At 40.5% G+C, this 21,952-nt stretch overlaps 1 protein-coding gene across 4 annotated transcripts in view; it reads left to right on the top strand.

The window, feature by feature from the left end:
- MYO3B (myosin IIIB) overlaps window positions 1-21,952 on the top strand; it is a 462,595-nt gene that overhangs the window by 354,785 nt on the left and 85,858 nt on the right. For all 4 annotated transcript variants that reach the window (XM_073218712.1, XM_073218711.1, XM_073218709.1 and 1 more), the window contains 2 exons: window positions 14,169-14,229; window positions 15,198-15,261. In XM_073218712.1, coding sequence (XP_073074813.1) covers window positions 14,169-14,229; window positions 15,198-15,261 — 125 coding nt within the window. The remainder of the gene's footprint in view (window positions 1-14,168; window positions 14,230-15,197; window positions 15,262-21,952) is intronic.

Here is a 21,952-nt window from a genome sequence, read left to right as displayed (position 1 = left end):
GGCCTTTATTATGTTGAGCTACTTGCCCTCTATGCCCATTTTGTTGAGAGTTTTTATCATGAATGGATGTTGAATTTTGTTGAATGCTTTTTCAGCATCTATGGAGATGATCATGTGGTTTTTGTCTTTCTTTTGTTGATGTGGTGGATGATGTTGATGGATTTTCGAATGTTATACCATCTTTGCATCCCTGGGATGAACCCCACTTGGTCATGGTGTATGATCCTTTTGATATACTGTTGAATTCTGTTTGCTAATATTTTATTGAGTATTTTTGCATCTACATTCATCAGGGATATTGGTCTGTAATTTTCTTTTTTGGTGGGGTCTTTGCCTGGTTTTGGTATTAGGGTGATGTTGGCTTCATAGAATGAGTTTGGGAGTATTCCCTTTTCTTCTATTTTGTGGAACACTTTAAGGAGAATGGGTATTATGTCTTCTCTGTGTGTCTGATAAAATTCCGAGGTAAATCCGTCCAGCCCCTGAGTTTTGTTCTTGGGTAGTTTTTTGATTACCGTTTCAATTTCTTTGCTCGTATTTGGTTTGTTTAACTTTTGTGTTTCTTCCTTGGTCAGTCTTGGAAGGTTGTATTTTTCTAAGAAGTTGTTCATTTCTTCTAGGTTTTCCAGCTTGTTGGCATATAGGTTTTCATAGTAGTCTTTAATAATTCTTTGTATTTCTGTGGAGTCTGTCATGATTTTTCCAGTCTCATTTCTGATTATGTTGATTTGTGTTGATTCTCTTTTTCTCTTAATAAGTTTGGCTAGAGGCTTATCTATTTTGTTTATTTTCTCAAAGAACCAGCTCTTGGTTTCGTTGATTTTTGCTATTGTTTTATTCTTCTCAATTTTGTTTATTTCCTCTCTGATCTTTATTATGTCCCTCCTTCTGCTGACTTTAGGCCTCATTTGTTCTTCTTTTTCCAGTTTCAATAATTGTGATGTTAGACTATTCATTTGGGATTGTTCTTCCTTCTTCAAGTGTGCCTGGATCGCTATATACTTTCCTCTTAAGACTGCTTTTCCTTGTTTCCCACAGAAGTTGGGGCTTTGTGTTGTTGTTGTCATTTGTTTCTATATATTCCTTGATCTCTATTTTGATTTGTTCATTGATCCATTGATTATTTAGTAGCATGTTGTTAAGCCTCCATGTGTTTGTGAGCCTTTTTGTTTTCTTTGTAGAATTTATTTCTACTTTTATACCTTTGTGGTCTGAAAAATTGGTTGGTAGAATTTCAATATTTTGGAATTTACTGAGGCTCTTTTTGTGAGCTTGTATGTGGTCTATTCTGGAGAATGTTCCATGTGCACTTGAGAAGAATGTATATCCTGTTGCTTTTGGATGTAGAGTTCTATAGATGTCTATTAGGTCCATCTGTTCTAGTGTGTTGTTCAGTGCCTGTGTGTCCTTATTTTCTGCCTGGTGGATCTATCCTTTGGGTGAGTAGTGTGTTGAAGTCTCCTAAGATGAATGCATTGCAGTCTATTTCCCTCTTTTGTTCTCTTAGTATTTGCTTCACACATGCTGGTGCTCCTGTATTGGGTGCATATATATTTAGAATGGTTATATCTTCTTGTTGGATTGAGCCCTTTATCATTATGTAGTATCCTTCTTTATCTCTTGTTACTTTCTTTGTTTTGAAGTCTATTTTGTCTGATATTAGTAATGCAACCCCTGTTTTCTTCTCGCAGTTGTTTGCCTGAAATATGTTTTTCCATCCCTTGACTTTTAGTCTATGCTTGTCTTTGGGTTTAACGTGAGTTTCTTATAAGCAGCATATAGATGGGTCTTGCTTTTTTATACATTCTATTACTCTGTGTCTTTTGATTGGTGCATTAAGTCCATTTACATTTAGGGTGACTATTGAGAGATATGTACTTATTGCCATTGCAGGCTTTAGATTTGTGGTTACCAAAGGTTCAAGGTTAGCTTCTTTAGTATCTTACTGCCTAACTTAGCTGACTTATTGAGCTGTTATATACACTGTCTGGAGATTCTTTTCTTCTCTCCCTTCTTATTCCTCCTCCTCCCTTCTTCATATGTTGTGTGTTTTGTTCTGTGCTCTTTTTAGAAGTGCTCCCATCTAGAGCAGTCCCTGTAGGATGCCCTGTAGAGGTGGTTTGTGGGAAGCAAATTCCCTCAGCTTTTGCTTGTCTGGGAATTGTTTAATCCCACCATCATATTTAAATGATAGTCATGCTGGATACAGTATCCTTGGTTCAAGGCCCTTCTGTTTCATTGCATTAAGTATATCATGCTATTCTCTTCTGGCCTGTAGGGTTTCTGTCGAGAAGTCTGATGTTAGCCTGATGGGTTTTCCTTTATAGGTGACCTCTTTCTCTCCGGCTGCCGTTAAAACCCTTTCCTTGTCCTTGATCCTTGCCATTTTAATTATTATGTGTCTTGGTATTGTCCTCCTTGGATCCTTTCTGTTGGGGGTTCTGTGTAATTCCGTGGTCTGTTTGATTATTTCCTCCCCCAGTTTGGGGAAGTTTTCAGCAATTATTTCTTCAAAGAGACTTTCTATCCCTTTTCCTCTTTCTTCTTCTTCTGGTACCCCTATAATACGAATAGTATTCCTTTCGGCTTGGTCACATAGTTCTCTTAGTGTTGTTTCATTCCTGGAGATCCTTTTATCTCTCTCTATGTCAACTTCCATATGTTCCTGTTCTCTGACTTCTATTCCTTCAATGGCCTCTTGCATCTTATCCATTCTGCTTATAAATCCTTCCAGGGATTGTTTCACTTCTGTGATCTCCTTCCTGACATTTGTGATCTCCCTCCGGACTCCATCCCATTGCTCTTGCATTTTTCTCTGCATCTCATCCCATTGCTCTTGCATTTTTCTCTGCATCTCTGTCAGCATGTTCATGATTTTTATTTTGAATTCTTTTTCAGGAGGACTGGTTAGATCTGTCTCCTTCTCAGGTGTTGTCTCTGTGATCTTTGTCTGCCTGTAGTTTTGCCTTTTCATGGTGATAGAGATAGTTTGCAGAACTGGTACAAGTGACTGCTGGAAGAGCTTCCCTTCTTGTTGGTTTGTGGCCTTCCTCTCCTGGGAGAATAGCGATCTCTAGTGGCTTATGCTTGTCAGCTGTGCGCAAACAGGGCTTCTGCTACCTGCCCGTTTGCTATGGAGTTTATCTCCGCTGTTGCTGTGGGCGTGGCCTGGCTGGGGCTGCTCCTCCAAAGTGGTGGAGCCCCATTGGAGGGGGAGTGGCCGGGAGGCTATTTATCTCTGTAAGGGGCCTCTGTGCTCCCTGCTGCCCAGGGGGTTAGAGTGCCCAGAGATCCCCAGATTCCCTGCCTCTGGTCTAAGTGTCCTGTCCTGCCCCTTTAAGACTTCCAAAAAGCACTCTCCAAACCAAAACAACAACAGCAACAATGAGAGAGGGAACAGAAAAAAAAAAGAAAGGAAAAAACACGCGATTTTTTTTTTTCTCAGGCGCCGGTCCCAGGCACCCGCTCACTGGTCCTGCTGCCCTGCCTCTCTAGCACCGGGGTCCCTGTCCCTTCAAGGCTTCCAAAAAGCACCCGCCCACCAGTCCCACAGGGAAAAACGCGTGATATTCCTTGTCTTCAGGCACCGATCCCAGGCACCCGCTCACCGGTCCTGCTGCTCTGCCTCCCTAGCACCAGGGTTCCTGTCCCGTTAAGGCTTCCACAAAGCACTTGCCAAAAAGAGAAAAAAAAAAGGGGAAAAACGTGCGATTTCCTCCATCCTCAGGCGCCAGTCTCAGGCACCTGCCCACAGGTCCCGCAGGGAAAAACTCACGATAATCTTTGTCCTCAGGTGCCGGTCCCAGGCACCCGCTCACTGGTCCCACCGCCCTGCCTCCCTAGCAATGGGGTCTCTGTCCCTTTAAGGCTTCCAAAAAGCACTCGCCATAAAGAGAAAAAAAAAAGGGGAAAAACGCGCAATTTCCTCCATCCTCAGGCGCCAGTCTCAGGCACTCGCCCACCGGTCCCTCAGGGAAAAATGCGCGATATTCTTTGCCCTCAGGCGCCGGTCCCAGGCACCCGCTCACCGGTCCTGCTGCTCTGCCTGCCTAGCACCAGGCTCCCTGTCCCTTTAAGGCTTCCACAAAGCACTCACCATAAAGAGAAAAAAAAAGGGGAAAAACGCGCAATTTCCTCTGTCCTTAGGCGCCGGTCTCAGGCACCCGCCCACCAGTCCCATAGAGAAAAACGCCTGATAATCTTTGTCCTCAGGCGCCGGTCCCAGGCACCCAATCACCGGTCCCACCGCCCTGCCTCCCTAGCAATGGGATCCCTGTCTCTTTAAGGCTTCCAAAAACACTCGCCAAAAAAAAAAAATCGCTCTGGTTTCTTTCCACCCGCCGGGAGCCGGGGGGAGGGGCGCTCGGGTCCCGCCGGACCGGGGCTTGTATCTTACCGCTTTCGCAAGGCGCTGGGTTCTTGCAGGTGTGGATGTGGTCTGGATGTTGTCCTGTGTCCTCTGGTCTCTATTTTAGGAAGAGTTTTCTTTGTTATATTTCCATAGCTCTATGTGTTTTTGGGAGGAGATTTCCACTGCTCTACTCACGCCGCCATCCTGGCTCCGCCTCCTCCCCACTTTAATTTTTTAACAATATAAGCATGTTCCATGAAGTTGAAAAAACTTATACTAAAAAATGTTCTACTGTGTGCCTGGAATTCAAATTTAATTGGGTGTTCTGTATTTTATCTGTCAACACTTGTCCAAGTTTTTTGGAAGTGATATATCATAAATATGTATGTGTATGTAATGAATATATATCATAAAGTATGTTGTTCAACCTTTACCAAGTATTTACATCCATTCTCTGCTCTCTACTTGCCATGACATAGGAAGCTTTTTACCTGTTAGGAGCTTTCAATTGATAATATATTCAAAGACATCACTTCCTATTTATTTATTAAGGCCTGTACTCAGTGTCATCTTGTGTAGTCACTCAACATAAAACTGTAGACCTGCCTCCAACACTCCTATGCCCCTTCCCTGATTTAATTTTCTTGTTTGGCACTTCTATTCAATATGATAACATATTATTTCTTTCATCTATTGACTGTATCCCCAAAGACAGGAGACAAATTACAGGTGCTCAATAAATATCTGTGGAATGAATGAATGATATCTGGGAGGCTATTAAGGACCTTACGTAGCACATATAATATGCATTACTCTTATACAGAAATTCAGGGAGACTTGCCACCAAATTAGAGTGTTGAGAGCCATACAACTATGTATAATTTTAATATTAGTCCATAGACACAGGTTACTAAAAGGTCAGCAAGTCAGGGGTCAGGGGTATCTCCATTAATTGTAGGGCTTAATTTAATCATCCCCCTGGCAAGTTTTCTAAATGTTAGTCACCCTAGGTGCCATTTATTAAGATCCCAAATGTGACTATCTGGAAGAGTCCAATAACAAAATGGCCCTGGTGGCTGAGAGCACGGGCTCTGTATCCGCTGGGTCTTAGCTTACATCTGGGTGCCTGGGTGCCACCTAGGCAGGTTACTCAAACATCGCAAACTATAGCTTGGATGGGGACCTGGTAGGTCCTATGCTGTTAACCACAGCTGTGTGGGCTAAGTGCGATGACCCAGTCCAGTCCTCAGCCCTGTCAGTGTGTCCAGTTGTGCTGGCCATGCTGTGCCCATCAGTCCAAGGCTGTGCATCCCTTCAGGTCACCTTGTTTCCTCCACTACTGAGTCTTAATTCCATCCCCAGGCCTAAGGCTGAGTTTTCTCTTGGCTGACAAAGAACTGAAGAAAGCTTTATGGGTAACTTTAAGTATAGGTTGCTTTAAGGGCTCTCAGTTGAGTGTCATTTCTTCCAAGAAGGCAAGCATTCTCAGCAGAATGAAGAAAGCCTTCTGCTTTTACCTTAGACTTTACTCATAACCACTGCCTGTAATAAAGTAGTGAAGGAGAAAAAAGATACGAGTATACAAGAACTAGCAAATAAAGGCTATATAGGCTCAAAGTTGAGGAAAAGCAATGAAGCAAATATAAAATTTTAAAGGCTCAGTGGGGCTTAGAAAATTAGCATAAGTACATAAATCTAAGTGCTAATTTAAAGCAATGGCACTATAAAACATTTATCAGCCATTCTGAGCCTTTTTGATGAATTTATCCTTGAGCCATGTTTTAAAACTTTAAATAATTGTGTGTCAAGAGCAAATGAATATCCATATATTTAATTATAACTTACATATTCAACTCATTCAGCAATGATACTGATTGGGATTGAGAAATGCATTCAAAATCATTATAAAAAAGTTACCAATAGCCAGGCCTAACAAGAAAAAAAAAAACACAAGCTGTGATCATTCCCTCTTTCCCATTTTTCCTGCAATAATAGTGATCTTATTTTGCACAATTATTGTTTTCACTTCTTCTATATTCTTTGTATTTCCTTTATATATATTAAAGCCCAGAAATAGTATTTTTCCTCTTTAGAAATCAAGAAATGCCAATTAAATAATAATGAGGCACCTCCCTCCTTTTTTTTGGCCAAATAGTTAAACAACAATTAAAAAGAGTGATAATATCCAGTGTTGGTGATATGACACAAAATGGGTCATTTCCTATTTTTGTGGATATTGAGTGTTTATTTCTGCTTTTTAAAGGAGAGTTTGATAATATAATTCAAAAGCTTTAAAATAGGCCAAAAATTTGCTCAGTGTTTGACCTAATAGCCTTAAATTAAGATTTATCCTAGAAAAATACTGGATGAGTACTCATGACTACATGCACAGAAAATTTAATGACCCATTATTTATGATGTTATAAAACTGGAAACAGCTTAAATATCCAAAAATAATGGATCAGTTAAATCACTTATGATAATCACTCAGTGTAATACTTACTACAGAGTCATAAATATAACATATTGTGTGTATTGCACATAAACATATGGAAAGATGCTCATAATTACAAGAGGTAGGTTAAAATGGCAATATATCATGACCCATTTTTTAAATGTATATTATATGCAAAGAAAAGTATCTGAAAGACATGCACCGAGATATGAACAGTAATTATGTCTGGATATGAAAATTATTCCTGATATTTACTTTCTTCTTCTTGAATACCTGTATTTGATACAATATAACAGTGAATATATATTCTTTTTTAATCAGAAAAAAATAGTTTTTAGTCAGAAAAAGGTAACATTTGCAACTAGTCCTTTTAGTTATTTACTTTGGGGAGAAAGTTAGATATTACTACATTTTCACTGATTAGTGATTGGTCAGTATTCAGACCACTAGGAATTGGTAACATTTTCATTAACTAAAAAATAAAGAAGTAAAGACAAAACTGATGAGCACAGCAATAGGGAGACTGGGATTTCTCAAAAGCCAAGTGGCTTATATTACTTGCTCTTCTTTGTTCTCCTTCCCTTGATCTGAATTTGATGAAGCTCACCATTAGTAGATGATTTGCAGACACTTCTAATCAGTCAGGATGTGGCACCAGACAAGTCAGCTGCAGAGCCAAGTTTTCTGTGTGGTACGGTCCATAGATTGTGGGAATGCAGCAGGGAGCCTCCAACTCTGCCCAGGGTGGGGCTGGGGCAGGAAAGGCTCTTCAGAGGAGCTGACCCGGAGCTAAAGGATAAAGATGAAATGGCCAGGTGGGCCAGAGAGGAGACAGCATTCAGGCAAAAACACAGAAGTATAAATACAACCCTGGGGGCTTTAGTGGGTGTTTAGGAAATGCTTGTCTGTTGTGATGGTGGTTAAGAGAAAACAAAAAATCTTTCTAGAAATCCTAACTTTCCTGTTTTTGTAGTAAAATATGCATTAATGTATACATTTTGGATGCCTTTGAACTTAACATGATAATTTATGTTTTCTTAAAACATCTTATTATCTTCCAATCCTCTGTGCCTTCAAAGCTATTTAAATAAATATAGACAGTAAAAGGAATATGCAATGACACCTAGCTGGTGTAAATCAGGGATGAGTAAATGCAGAGTGACAGTGTGGAGAGATGGAGATCTGAGTGTTGTTTCACATTTATGCCCTCAGCCTTTCAGATGTTCCAATTCCATATAAGAACTACCTATAACTGCTTGAAATGCCAGTTGGGGTTCTCCCTGTGGCCAGTTCCTATGGAAGTCCTGTTAGCACACCAGTCAGCATGAGATTTTTCAGAAAGGCAGTGTCCTCTTTGATGTCATCCCTTAAATATCTTAATTTACTTTCAGAACTTGAATTTGTTGAAACCATCTCTGAAGATGTTTATATTTTCTATTATTTGTCATGGTAATAATGTCCATAAGGAAAGTTATAATACTTATTTGTCTGAAATGTGCTCTACTATGGAGCTTCTACTATGTTAGAGTATGTTGATCTGAGCAAATCTTTTGCAGGGTGGATTGGCTGCTGTTTCTTGGGAACAAGAAATTGACCTCTTCTTCTTAAGAATACCATGTACAAAAATATTTTTTCAGAGCTATCAAAGAAGCAGGAACAAATTATCTTTGTTATACTGATTAACCTTTCTCCCAGGGCTACCAAGAAAGACAGAGTTCACAATGAGAGCTACTCCCAAACATAGATACAGCAGGAAGCTTAACAAAACTCAAACCACAATGTAATAGCAGCTACCTATCCTGTTCTGAAATTAGAATAATCTTTCAACTATGAACTACTAATAGGTTTCTAAGTTTATCTAGAAGCCATTCTAAACTATAATTGATAAAGGATAAGACATAATCTTGCAAATGTTATCAAAGTCAATATAAACTGCAAAAAAAGTTTAATGAAATTTATAAAATGGAGAATCAGAGGGTGGCCAGTGTGCCACTACTTAGACGTTGAAGGAAAGTTACTGGTTCTAACCCTAATTAGAAGAGGGCCAGTTAGAAGATCAGCGTGATTGTTCAGATCCTCAAAGAACACCCAGCTTCCTTTGTTTTAATTCTAGTGTATAATTCAGTCTCTACAGTACATCAACCACCTAGTGAGGGGAAATGAATAGTCCAAATACTACTCACTATAAAATCACACACTGGTATTCTACTTTTCAAATAGACCTCTTCTGAGTTTGGGTAGTACATCTTAGCTCCCGAAAAAATCATCACTCCTCAGTGAAGTGGCAAACTGAATTTTGGAGTCTGCAAAGCTGAGACCCAGGTTGGGACCTCAGTGACTTCACCTAGTGCTAGCCCCATGGATCTTTGTTACAGAAGAGAGATGCCAGGGCCTTCTCAGCAGCCATGCACCCAGGAGCCAGCCCTCAACCTGCCTCTCACCCAGCCACAGGGGGATCCAGGCAGAAGACAGGAGAGTTAGGTGTGCATTTTGTTTTGGGGATTTTTCAGGACAGAAGCCCCACAGAAGGGTTGTCAGTGATGCCCAAGAGTTTCTGTCTCCCTGCAACCCAGAGTTCAATGAACCGGTTGCAGCCAAGCAGCCTAGCCCTAAAGGCCGCCTGCATGGGACTTGTGTCTAGGACACTACATTGTATGAAGTTGTTATGCCCCTAAATCTCTTGTAATATACAATACTCCCTTTTTTTTAATGACATTTTTAGAGAGATTGAGCCAATGATCTCATAAAATAGCTCACCTTCTATATTTGCTTGATTCTTTCTGGTCTCATCTTGTCCCTCTACAACCTGCATTTTGGGTAAACTATAAATTAAAGGCTTTAATTACACTCAAGTTAGATGTTTTTAATCAAAAGAAACAAATACAAACATCTTGGATGATGTCAAATACTTCATTTTGCCTCACATCACAAGATAGTGTTGGCCAGTCATAGTGATGACTTAATCCATTGGCACTGGATTAAGAGGGCGATCCTCTGATTTCTCCAGTGTACAGTCACCTTTCTCCCTTGTCACCTGTAAGAAGGAATCTGTATGATGCTACTTTGGCCCCATATGAATGTCCTGTTCACCATCAACCATTTGTCTAAGGGTTTACCAGTAATCGATAATCTTTGCCTGAATCAGTAATTTCCCTTTGGAGTCTCCTTTCCTATGTCAGTGGGTTTAATGCTGCACTATTTACTAGTTATGACATAAAGGAAGTTGTTAGCTTCGTGATCCTTAATTCCTTCACCTGTAAAATGGGCATAAAAATAGAAACAGACCACCATGTATTCATGCCTTGATCAGTACCTAATGGTATGTCTGAATGCACTAAGCATTATCTATTTTTTATTACTGTGCTTTCCCTTATTTTGTTGGAAAATATTTTGATAGTTTGCAAAGCATTATCCACTTCCTGCCAGCCTCAAGTCCCTGAGGCAAATGACAACATATCTGATAAAATTACTGCAAAGGGGTTGAGGCACGTGGACTTTTGGAGAAAATTGATATGCCATTTTTTTTTGTATCATTAATATGCAGTTACATGAGTAACACTGTGATTACTAGACGCCCCCCATTATCAAGTCCTCACCATATACCCCATTGCAGTCACTGTCCATCAGCGTAGTAAGATGCTATAGAATCACTACTTGTCTTCTCTGTGCTATACTGCTTTCCCCGTGCCCCCATGCTACATTACGTGTACTAATTGTAATGCCCCTTATTCCCCTTCTCCCTCCATTCACACACACACATTCCAATCCCTTTTCCTTTGGCAACTGTTAGTCTCTTCTTGGGTTATGTGAGTCTGCTGCTGTTTTGTTCCTTCAGGTTTTGCTTTGTTCTTATGCTCCACAGATGAGTGAAACCATCTGGTACTTGTCTTTCTCCACCTGGCTTATTTCACTGAGCATAATACCCTCTAGCTCCATCCATGTTGTTGCAAATGCTAGGATTTGTTTTCTACTTATGGCTGAATAATACTCCATTGTGTATATGTACCACATCTTCTTTATCCATTCATCTACTGATGGACACTTAGGTTACTTCCATGTCTTGGCTATTGTAAATAGTGCTGCGATAAACATAGGGGTGCATATGTCTTTTTGAATCTGAGATCATTTTTTCTTTGGGTAAATTCCTAGGAATGGAATTCCTGGGTCAAATGGTATTTCTATTTTTTATTTTTTGAGGAACCTCCATATTGCTTTCTACAATGGTTGAACTAATTTACATTCCCACCAGCAGTATAGGAGGGTTCCCCTTTCTTTGCATCCTTGCCAGCATTTTGTTGTTCCTTGTCTTTTGGATGTTAGCCATCCTAACTGGTGTGAGGTGATATCTCATTGTGGTTTTAATTTGCATTTTCCTGATAATTAGTGATGTGGAGCATCTTCTCATGTGCCTGTTGGCCATCTGAATTTCTTCTTTGGAGAATTGTCTGTTCAGATCCTCTGCCCATTTTTTAATCAGGTTATTTGCTTTTTGGTTGTTGAAGCATATGAGTTCTTTATATATTTTGGATGTTAAAGGGGTATTATGCTCAGTGAAATAAGCCAGGCATAGAAAGACAAGTACCAAATGAATTCACTGATCTATGGAGTGTAACAACAAAGCAAAACTGAAGGAACAAAACAGCAACAGACTCATAGACTCCAAGAAGGGACTAGGTTACCAAAGAGGAGGGGTGTGGGAGGATGGGTGAGGAGGGAGGGAGAAGGGGATTCAGGGGTATTATGATTCATACACATGGTGTTGGGGGTGGGTCACAGGGAAGACAGTGTAGCACAGAGAAGACAAGTAGTGACTCTGTGGCATCTTGTCACACCAATGGACAGTGACTGTAATGGGCTGTGGGCAGGGACTTGATGATATGGGTGAAAAGGAAGGAAGGAAGGAAGGAAGGAAGGAAGGAAGGAAGGAAGGAAGGAAGGAAGGAAGGAAGGAAGGAAGGAAGGGAGGGAGGGAGGGAGGGAGGGAGGGAGGGAGGGAGGGAGGGAGGGAGGGAGAGGAAAAAAGAGGGAGAAAGAGAGGGAGGGGGGGAGGGCTGGCCCCTTCTCCGTGGAGGAAGTGTCATATTGTTAAAGTCACCTCTGTGAAATGCTGTGTATGCTCTTCTACTGTTGGAGTTTCATTGCATGTATTATTAAGTTGAAGTTTCTGGAAAATCTCTTAGAAAAAAAATCTGCTTAACTTCAATAAAGTATTTTTTAATCTGTTTGCCTGTGGATACTACGCACCCCACCTCTGCCTTTTTAAAGCCAAGTGCCACATAGATATTAATGTTGAGCTGCGTTAGTTTCTTCCAGAGGCTTGAATGAGGAGGGAGTCAGACCGATGAGCTGGCCCCCGCTGGATAGTTGGGGGCTATCTGCCACTGGCCTTTCAATTTTGAAAAGCCATTCAAGTTAGAGGAGTTCTTAAGAGGTTTCATTCTTTGTTGGGGCAGGAAAGGCAAGAATTAGAGACCCCATAGTAATTTGACAGCCAAATTCTCTTCCTTAGATTTTCTCCAAAGCTCACCAGGACTCCTAGAGGACCACAGAGACCACCCATCCTATAGGTGCACCACAGGCCCTGGGACTTAGTGAGGCTGACAAGCGTAAGTCCCGGGGCCAAAGCACAGGGACCGAAGGGCATAGGGACAGTCATGCTCCAGAGAAACAGCAGAGCATTTGGAGCCAGACCAACAAGGGTCAATGTCTCAGTTTTACTAGGTAGTCACTATGATACCCGGGGAAATTCCTTACCCTCTTTGAGCGACACTTCCTTCATCTATATAATAGGGACAATTAAAGCACTTAGCCCAAATGGCTGTGAAACTCTCAGTAGATATATAAAGCATTTTTTAAAAATATGAAGTGCTGTCTTAATACACTGATGGACAGTGACTGTGAAGGGGTATGTGGGGGAGACTTGGTGAAGAGGGGAGCCTAGTAAACATAATGCTTTTCATGTAATTGTAGATTGATGATACCAAAGTAAAACAAAATAAAATAAAATAAAAATTTTTTAAAAATGAAGTGCTGTATAGAATGTTAATTTAGTTTTAATGTTTAGGGTATTCTTACTGATTTTCATGGCTGGTATTTTGGGAGTCCACTAGTCATTCTTTTATTCATTCAACTTGTCAAATAGTATATTGAGCACTAAAAATATGCCAGTGTGTGCTGGGTGCTGTAATGGAGTATAGAATAAAGCAAATCCTGTCCCTGCCTTCTTGAAACTTACATTCCATAGTGGGAGACATATGATAAACAAATATACACACAAATATCATTATCCCCTCTCCCTAGATACTGATGTGATTTTTTTAATAGACATATTGCTTATAATCTACTGTATATAGATACTTTTGAAGGCAATACCCATGAACTGTTCACAGAAAGTTCAGAAAATTTGTCAGTTAAATAGAGAATAAGATTTTTAATGTAGAACTAGAAGATACCTTAGGAATAAATTATTTCAAACCTCTCATTTTATAGATGAGGGAAGCTAGATCCCAGAATACTGTAGAAATTTGCCCAGTCATGTTTGTGTGTGAGAATGTGCACACACATGTGAGAGAGTGAGCGAGAGAGAAATCAGGGATTTTGAGGCAGGGGTTAGAACCCCAATTTTTCTTCTGCTAGTCAGAGCTTTCCAATCTGCTGGGTTCATCTGAAAGGCATTATAAGAGCCACCTCCTACTTTGAACAGTGATTTATAATTATCACACTTTCATATGCTGTATTCCAATTACTAAAAATTGGGGACACAGCACAATTGATTTTTCCATACTTTGCTCCATGAAACATCAATGTCTTAATCCGTGTTAACAGTTTATCACTTTTTATGTTTCTCGGTCAAATTAGTTTAGGAAACTGCATCCACAGCCTGCTTTAGAAATCCGTAAATGCATATTGTGATTGTAAAAGATCATTCCTGCAGTAAGGGAACCTCTGTATACAACTCAGCATCACCCAAACTTATTTGATTACAGAATCTGTTTTGAATTATTTAAGGGTTACTGAATTATTTTGAATTAATGTGATTAATGTACTGGGTAAGAAGTACAGCTTGAGCATCAACCCTGTTGGCTTCTTGGTAAAGTTTGTGAATGCCTGACAGCAAACCAAATGGGGTCACATAACTCCAAAACGGGCAGCCCCTTGGGTCTTAGGATCTTCGGCTGACTGTGTGGCAGAGGAGTAACAGCTAGTAGGGTACATTTTAACCAAGGGCTGAAATGGGAAACATGGAAGCTTAATTAAAGAATATGGTCCAATACATCTTTTGAGGAAAACAATACATTTTACATTTTTGTTTTAATCATCATTTTCAAGCCTTTTAAAAATCATCATTATTTTTATTTTTAGGCACTCACAAGCCCAGAGTTCTCCAAAAGTGTGTGATGTCTTCGCAGGATATCCAAATAAGGTAGCTAGGCATTCTGATTCTAAAGTGACTGTATACCCTTATCTCAGACCCATCCAAGTCCATGATCATGAAACCTGTCTGTGGCTGCTTGGCCAGACCATCCAAACATGAAACTCTTAACGGTATTTTGAAGTCTTTGAGACAAAAGCCCAGGTTGCTAAAGAACTTTGGTTTAGCAGAGAGACCGGGAGGTACAGTGAAGAGAGAATCAAAAGCCTGGAAATCTGCTGCTGAGAATCAAAGCTGGCTGCTCCCTGAGGTGGTTTGTCTGTGCACTCCACTCTCTGCAGATGTCAGACCCTCTTGTTGAGTAAGGACCCCAGGTTCTTTGGTAGCACTTTGATATCCTGCTTGAATTCAGTATGTGAAATGCAGGCGTCTCTCTCTGACTTGGAGCCCGCAGCAGGCTTTGAAGTCTGATCCAATTTTTGCTGCCTGCTATTTGATGTTGAAAGGATGAAATGAAGAAAATGTACAGTTTTTGCCAGTAACTCTGCTGAGCATATGTAAGATTAAAAAAACAAAATCCTTTGGATGATGTACTTAAAAATGTTAAGTAGATTAATACCTTCCTATAGGTTTTCTTTTTTCCTTCTTCAGGATAAAAATTAAGTATAGGAAAAAAGTCAGCACATAGCTGTTTTTATATTCTGGACTATAATTAATTTAAGAGGGGGCTAGGTTGACTTGTCCAGAGGAAGACGTAAATGAATTAAGCAAAAGGTGTCGTGAGTTTGCTACTAATTGCCCAGAGGGAGGACCTCCACTCAATTCTAATGCAAGTGGGGCCAACCCACAAATGACCCCTGTTTACTTAGCTTCTTTCCCATACGGTCAGGGTTAAGGGTCTCTGAGTTAAGTGGAAGCCTTGTCCTTAAAGCTGCTTCATCACAGGATAAAAATAATGTTTTTCTGACCGGGTCTTTCTGAGGCACTTAGTTTCTGTGATGGATTCGCTGTCTTCGCAGACATGCAGTGCTCCTGCAGACCGCCCAGGATTGAGCCCATCGAGAGAAGCCCCTGCAGATCCCGGTAAGAAGAACGTTTTGAATTGCTTGCTTGCGTACTTTTGAATGAGTTGTTGAGGCAGAACTATCTAGAAGGCAGGGCTCAAATAGTAACATGATCTAATTAATATTAGCAAAAAGTTAGGGTTCAGAAGCCAGAAAAATTGAAAGCAAAACTTATATTAAAAGTAGCAGTTTACCACTTACCCATGCCACTGAAATTTGTTTTTCTGAGGAAAGGAAATGAATATGAAAGCCCGTACTTTTGCCTTTACTTGTAAGAATCTCAAATTAGTAAACTGCTTCAACACTTAATTTTGTTAAAGGAAAGATAAACAACTACCAACTCTCAGTGAAGCAGATTGCTCAGGGCCAAAGTTAAGGGTCAAAATTCTGAGAGTAGCTTTGTCCTCTTGGCAACACTGCCGTTCCTTCCGCAAGAACGCAAGCATCCCGCTGAGCTCCCTTGGAAAATGGCTATTTCCCTTGGAAATGGCTGTTTCCTTGGAAAAGCCCGTTTTCTAAATTCTTTGCTACAGAAGACAGTAAAAGTCAGTTTTCAAGCTTATGGATGACAATAGTACTTCTGGAAGATAAAATAGAAGCATGATCATAAAATACATTTATGAACCAGAAGGTACTAAGGACAATGTAGACCATTCCAAAGAAAGAAACTTTTTCGACTTAAATATTGACATTGTACTTACTGTTGACCTCATTTATTTTTCTGAATCATGCAGTAGTTTCTCAGGTCTCAAATTTCTTCTTAGGCTGTTTTTCAGTTACAAAGTAGTAAAGCATGAAGTGGGAAATCACCGTGAATGTGTCAGGACCTTTAGTCCATATGGAACTTAAAACTTGGAGAGTCAGGAGAAGATGAGTATATTATGGCTGAAATATTTTTTTTTAGAAGTGACTCATCACATATGGTGGATTCTTTTTTTATTATTATTATTAAGGCATCATTGATATACACTCTTATGAAGGTTTCACATAAGCAACATTGTGGTTACAACATGTTCACCCATATTTTCAAGTCCCCCCACACACCCCATTTCAATCACTGTCCATCAGAGTAGTAAGATTATAGCAGAAACTTCTACATAGTTAGGCAGAAAATAATAAGCCTGTCAAAGGGAATATTTTCCTAACAGTCATAAAGGGTTCTAAATAAGGTCTTGATGAGGTAGGGGGAGGAATAATGCAAAAAAAGAGGAAGAAATAGTAAGAAAAAGACAGTCTGGTGGAGGAGAATCCATTATGCAAGAATTTGGTTGGCATTTTCTCTATCCAAACAATCTCTACTTTTTAATTGGGGTGTTTAGATGATTTTCAGTTAACATTATTGACATATTTTAGGTTAAATCTATCTTCTTGCAATTTGTTTCATATTTGTCCTATCTTTATTCTCTTTTCACATTCTACTTTAAAATCCACGTTAAAAGAAAAGCTGAAAGTATGGTTGAGTAGCCAAAGGCACAGTTTCTGGAGCCAGATGTACCTGGGTTAAAGTCTCTGCTCTCCTGTGTGGTGTTAATCAAGTTATGTAGCAACTCCTTACTTCAGTACCTACACATATAAAATGAGGGGAATAATAGTTCATAGCTGAGGAGGTGAACTGAGGATTAAATGAGCTAGTATAAGTAAAGGGCACCGCCTGGTGTCTGGTTCACAGTAAGAGTACATTATGTCAGCTATACTGTGTGTGGTAGTTATTGATATTATATAAATGCAAAGTTAATCCAAGAAAGAAAAACAGGTAGAGAAGTAAAGTTCTTCTTGTAAGACATAATGTTCTGTTGAGATAGTTTGGGGGTGTAAAAATATATTTCACTTTAAGTGAACTATTAAATAGACTTGCTGGATTGTTATCATCTTTCCCCGTCTTTAGGAAAACATTCCACAGAGTCAAACTTATTAATAAATCACACATCAGACTTGCTATAAATGGCTTAGATGTACTTCCCTGCCACAGTAGTTTCCTCCTTCCAGTCTAGTGGTTTTCTTTGGGGTCTGCCACCATCACCATTATTTCCCCTTATAATCTTGTAAACTGTATCCTAAGTGTTCTTCCTGTTTCCATTCTTTTCTTCCTTCAACTTCTTTTATGCACAGATATCTAAGGAGTTTTTCTAAAGCATACTTTAATCATAACATTCTCTTCCCCTGTACTGTTCAGTGGCTTCCCGTTGCCCCATTATCAACTCTAAGCTCTTTGCATGACATTCAAGGCTGTCTCTGTTCTGGTCTGAATCTTACTTTCTAGCTGTGTCTTCCACTGATCGCTCTCCCTCATTATGTGTTTTAGAATATCCCAGCTGTTCTCTATTCTCCAAACATGCCCAGAGAGTTCTTTCTCTCCTCTGTGACTTTGTTCCTGCTGTTCCCTCTGCCCCACCTGTCCATCCCCCTTTACCCCCAAAGTCCTCTCTATTCTTCAGAGTTTCCAGTGGCTCCCTCCTCTGTGCCCTTTGACTTTTCATATTAGTACTTATCACTTCTTGCCTGGTGTTAGTTATTTTCGTGCATCTACCTGATTTTAAGCTCTTTAGGATTATATCTTTTCATTTCTGTATTCTCTCCTTACAACCTAGCCTAGGTCCTTGAATAGAACTCTTGAGTATCCAAAGCCATGATGAAAGATAACAGAAGCATGAATTAATTGAAATTCTTGATTGAGTCAGAGAGTCACCCCCACCCCCCAGATAGGCATAGCATATCAGTGGAGCAAGACAAAATGATCCAAGCTGTTTCATTTTGTTGTTGTTTTGAGCAGAGGGAAAGAGGAAGAAGATTTAGTCAGGAAAAAGCATTATGTAAATCAAAGTCCCCTTAGCCTTAGAAAGCAGCTAAGATGGATTGAAGAACAAAGGTTTTCCAGTTTTGTATATGTTTTCAAGATCCTCAGCTACAGAAACAAGAGTATATTCTGTTACAAACATTTGAGCAAGTTATGCCTTTGTATTTAATTTTTTGCCTTAAATAACTCATTATTTTAGCCCAGGTTTCTATGGAAGGCTGGATGAGAATACCGTGATCTTTTCATTTGGAAAAAAAAGCAAAACACTAACCTCCAGTAAGTTTGCCTTCTAACTTGTAGTGGGTGCCAATTTCATTGTTCTCTGTGGGGTCTGCTGGGGTAAAGGGAGGTAGGGAATAAATCTAAAGTTACCCAATCGTGCCAGCTCTGCTCAGGGCAAGCATGCTAAGAAGTATGCAAATATGGGGTTTATATGAAATCTCTCTTCAGCTTTGTTGTCAGAGTCTCAGAAGCGTCCTTAATTGGCCCGTCTGAGCCTAACTCATTCCTCATGCAGAAGAGGAAAGCACACTACACCTGGCAAGTACATAAAATGGGTCACTTTGCCACTAATCCAAGCAGTGAAATTATTTAATTACACTGATAGGTATAGATACAGACCTTATATGATTTCACTATGTAAAAATGTATTCTTTATGCATTTGTCCTTCTATTTATCTATTAAACAAACAATTATTAACACTTACTAAGTTCCAGGAACTGTCCTGTGCCAGTACTTCTTAAATTGTTTTGAAAGACCAGTTTGAGGTTAGCTAATTTAGTTTTCGGTTAGTGCAGTCTGATACTTGCATGATATTCAATAAAAATGAATTACTAGATAAACAATCACACATGTGGATGTTGTGTCAATATCAAATTGATCTAAACTTTTCTAAATTTCTCAGTTTAGCTTAAAGTACTCTGAATTTCTTACTGAACTTGTCAGTCTGCAAATCACACATCATTAGCACTATTCTAGGCACGTGTGATTCATCAGGGAAAAACACAGTAAAAAATTCCCTTCCTCACAGTGTCATGTTCTAAAAAGGGAGATGACAATAAACAATAAGCATAATACGTAAGTCAGTTGCATGGGGTGTTAGAAGGGTAAAGTGTTTTGGGGGAGAAAATACAACAAGGGAGATGAGGTAGGAGTGGCCAGAGTGTGGCAGATGGAGCTGGGGGCCAGCTGTGCTTCTGAGTAGGTGCTCAGGGTGGGCTCCCTGAGAAGGCTTGAAGGTGGTAAGCCAGTCAGCCACGAGGATATCTAGAAGAGCATTCCAGGCAAAGGAACAACCGTGGCAGGGACCCTGAGGAGAAGGAAAGCTTGGAATACTTGAGGAGTAGAAACAAACCCACATGATGGGAACTATGGAGGCAAGGAGGAGCACAGTAGGAGGTGAGGAGCCAGCTGATGCCGTCACTACTTCCCAATGTCCTAACAGATGCTCCAGGGATCTAGTTAAAATGAAGGCTCTGGGTCAGCAGGTCTGAGTGGCTCCTGAGAGTCTGCAGTGCTAACAAGCTTCCAATTGCAGCCAGTGTCTGCTGATCGGAGGTTCCACATTTTGATTAGTGCGGGTGTAAACTCAGTGAAATGGGAAGTCACTGAGCATTTTCAGCAGAGGAATAACATGACATGAGTTATTTTAAAATGATTACTCCAGCTATGTGGTTGAGATAGACTACAGACATCATCAGTGATGCAATATCCGATGTAAGTTGCATTTTCCTGACAATTGAAACTTTGTAAAACCTGTGACTCCCCTTCGTAGTAAGTATACTGAACTCAATTCTTATTCTCAGTGTCTTGGGACACCATCATTAACTACTGTCACACAGGGCTGTAATGCAATAAGGTCCTGGGAGACCATTGTGGAATAGAACTGTCTACCCTTGCACTAAATGATCCTTGATCATTATGATTTTTAGTTAATGTACCTGAGTATTTTTACTTTCTTCTCTCTCAACATAGAGTTGATGTTTCCTGCTATTGTTAATGTGCTCACTTTTTATAACATACTTTACTTTCTCTCTTTTTCTCCTTTCCTGTGGCCTTAAAAAAAGTTCTAAACATTTTTTGTGCAGTAAAAAAAAGTTGGATCTGAGAGAGGAATCTGAGGAAATCCCCTGTGAATAAAAGGGAGGGAACTGCATATGTGGTAGGTTCCTACATGCCAGGAGCTTTCCCTATATTTTCTTAGTGTAAAATACACAAACTTTAGTTTACCTGGCAGCCTGCTTGCTCAAGGACCATGATCCCCTGCCCCTGGGTCTCTTGTGATACCTCACTTTAGTCAGGCAGCTTTGCCCTTGGGTATCTTTCCATCAGTTAGTACAAATTATTCAGAGTTCTTTCTGAAACTCACAAAATCGTTGCAGTTGCTACAGGTAACTCGAACTGCATCACATCTTAAAGAAGGAGCAGGGTGTATTTTTAGGAAACAGGAGCAAGCTGTACTGCACCAGCCTCCTGAGGAGGCCACGGTCGGCAGTTCAGGGTGCTGGGGGATGGCAGCGCCCCCAGGGAGCAGCCAATGTGAGGCTGTAGTGACCCGACGTCAGATCTTTCACGGCCTGTGCCCCCAATGCCTGCTGAGCTGCCACACACGCCTTCTTTCACCCAGCTGCTGCCCTGACGCCACCTACTTCATTATTTTCCTTTACCTGTCTTGTTGCTCGCTACTGGATTTTATTGATGTTGGCATCAGTTCAGCTACCAGAAAACAAACTTGAGCTGTCTTATCCTTGGAACTCTTAATCTTTAGGGTAACCAAATGATAGGTTCAGTTTTCCTGGGACTGAAGGGTGTTTCAAGATGTGAGATTTTCAGTGCCAATACCAGGACAGTCGCTGGCAAAGGGGACAAGTAGGTCACTCTATTATAATTCTGGAAATTGAACTTAATTTGGGGGGGATCCTTTTTTTTTAAATTAGATTGCTGTAGCAGGCAAAACTGAGCCTTAGATATGTGCTCCAGAGCTCTTTCACACTGGCTGCCTGTGTTTGGAAAGGGCATCAAGCAGCTTGTGGTCATCAAGGGCTCAGATGTCATCCATTTGACAGGGAGAGTGTGCTCCTAGAACGGAATCTCAGAGGCAACATAACCCTGTTTCCCAACATCCCCTGTTGGGAAAGCACATGGAAATAAAACCCTGCCTGCAGAGAAGGCCACTGGGCCTGTCTGTCTCTGTGACCAGATGGTTCCAGAACGGTGCGCTGAGACTCCAGGACTGCCCTGGTGCCTTCACACAGGACAGCGGGCAGCTCTCTGGTGCTTGGAATCCCTGCTCTTTTCTGCTCCCATTGATTGTGCTGAGACATCATTTCCTCTTGCCTCAGTGCCACGGAATTCACCACAAACCCTCATCAGTGAGGGTGGTAGAGCCTCAGCCTCAGGATTTTCCAGTGAGGAAGTAATGATTACAGGCATATAATTCTTATATTTAGCATGGGCGAGGGATAAACATCTTTTTAAAGGGCCTTTTTTGACCAGCGGTTCTCCAACTTCAAGGGGCAGCAGATCACCCAGTAGGGTGGTTTACCCTGCTGGGATGGGGTAAAGGAAAGGAGGGGTTTGCATTTTTAAGCTCCCAGGCAATGCCATGCTGCTAGTCTGGGGGCCACCCTTTGAGAGCCACTGCTGTAGACATCCCCATGTCTGTGGTACTGCGTTGACTCAGAAAATAGAGCTGTATATCTATGACCTTCTGTTTATTCACTCAGCATTTATTGAGCATCTACTATATATCAACCACAGGCCAAGAAGTGAAATAAGACATTTAAAAAGCTAATGCAATTCTAGTATCTTGTTCTTTGCAGGGGTTATTTTCCAAAGCAGTTTTAGCAATATGCTGAGTAGCCTTATTTATCTCAAGTGGCCTCATTAAATAGTCAGGAAACTTTTAGTTGTAAC

The sequence above is a fragment of the Manis javanica genome, chromosome 12, assembly GCF_040802235.1.
Source record: "Manis javanica isolate MJ-LG chromosome 12, MJ_LKY, whole genome shotgun sequence".
Lineage (NCBI taxonomy): Eukaryota > Metazoa > Chordata > Mammalia > Pholidota > Manidae > Manis > Manis javanica.
Note: the sequence above shows the minus strand (reverse complement) of the source record. Positions and strands in the feature narration are given on the sequence as shown.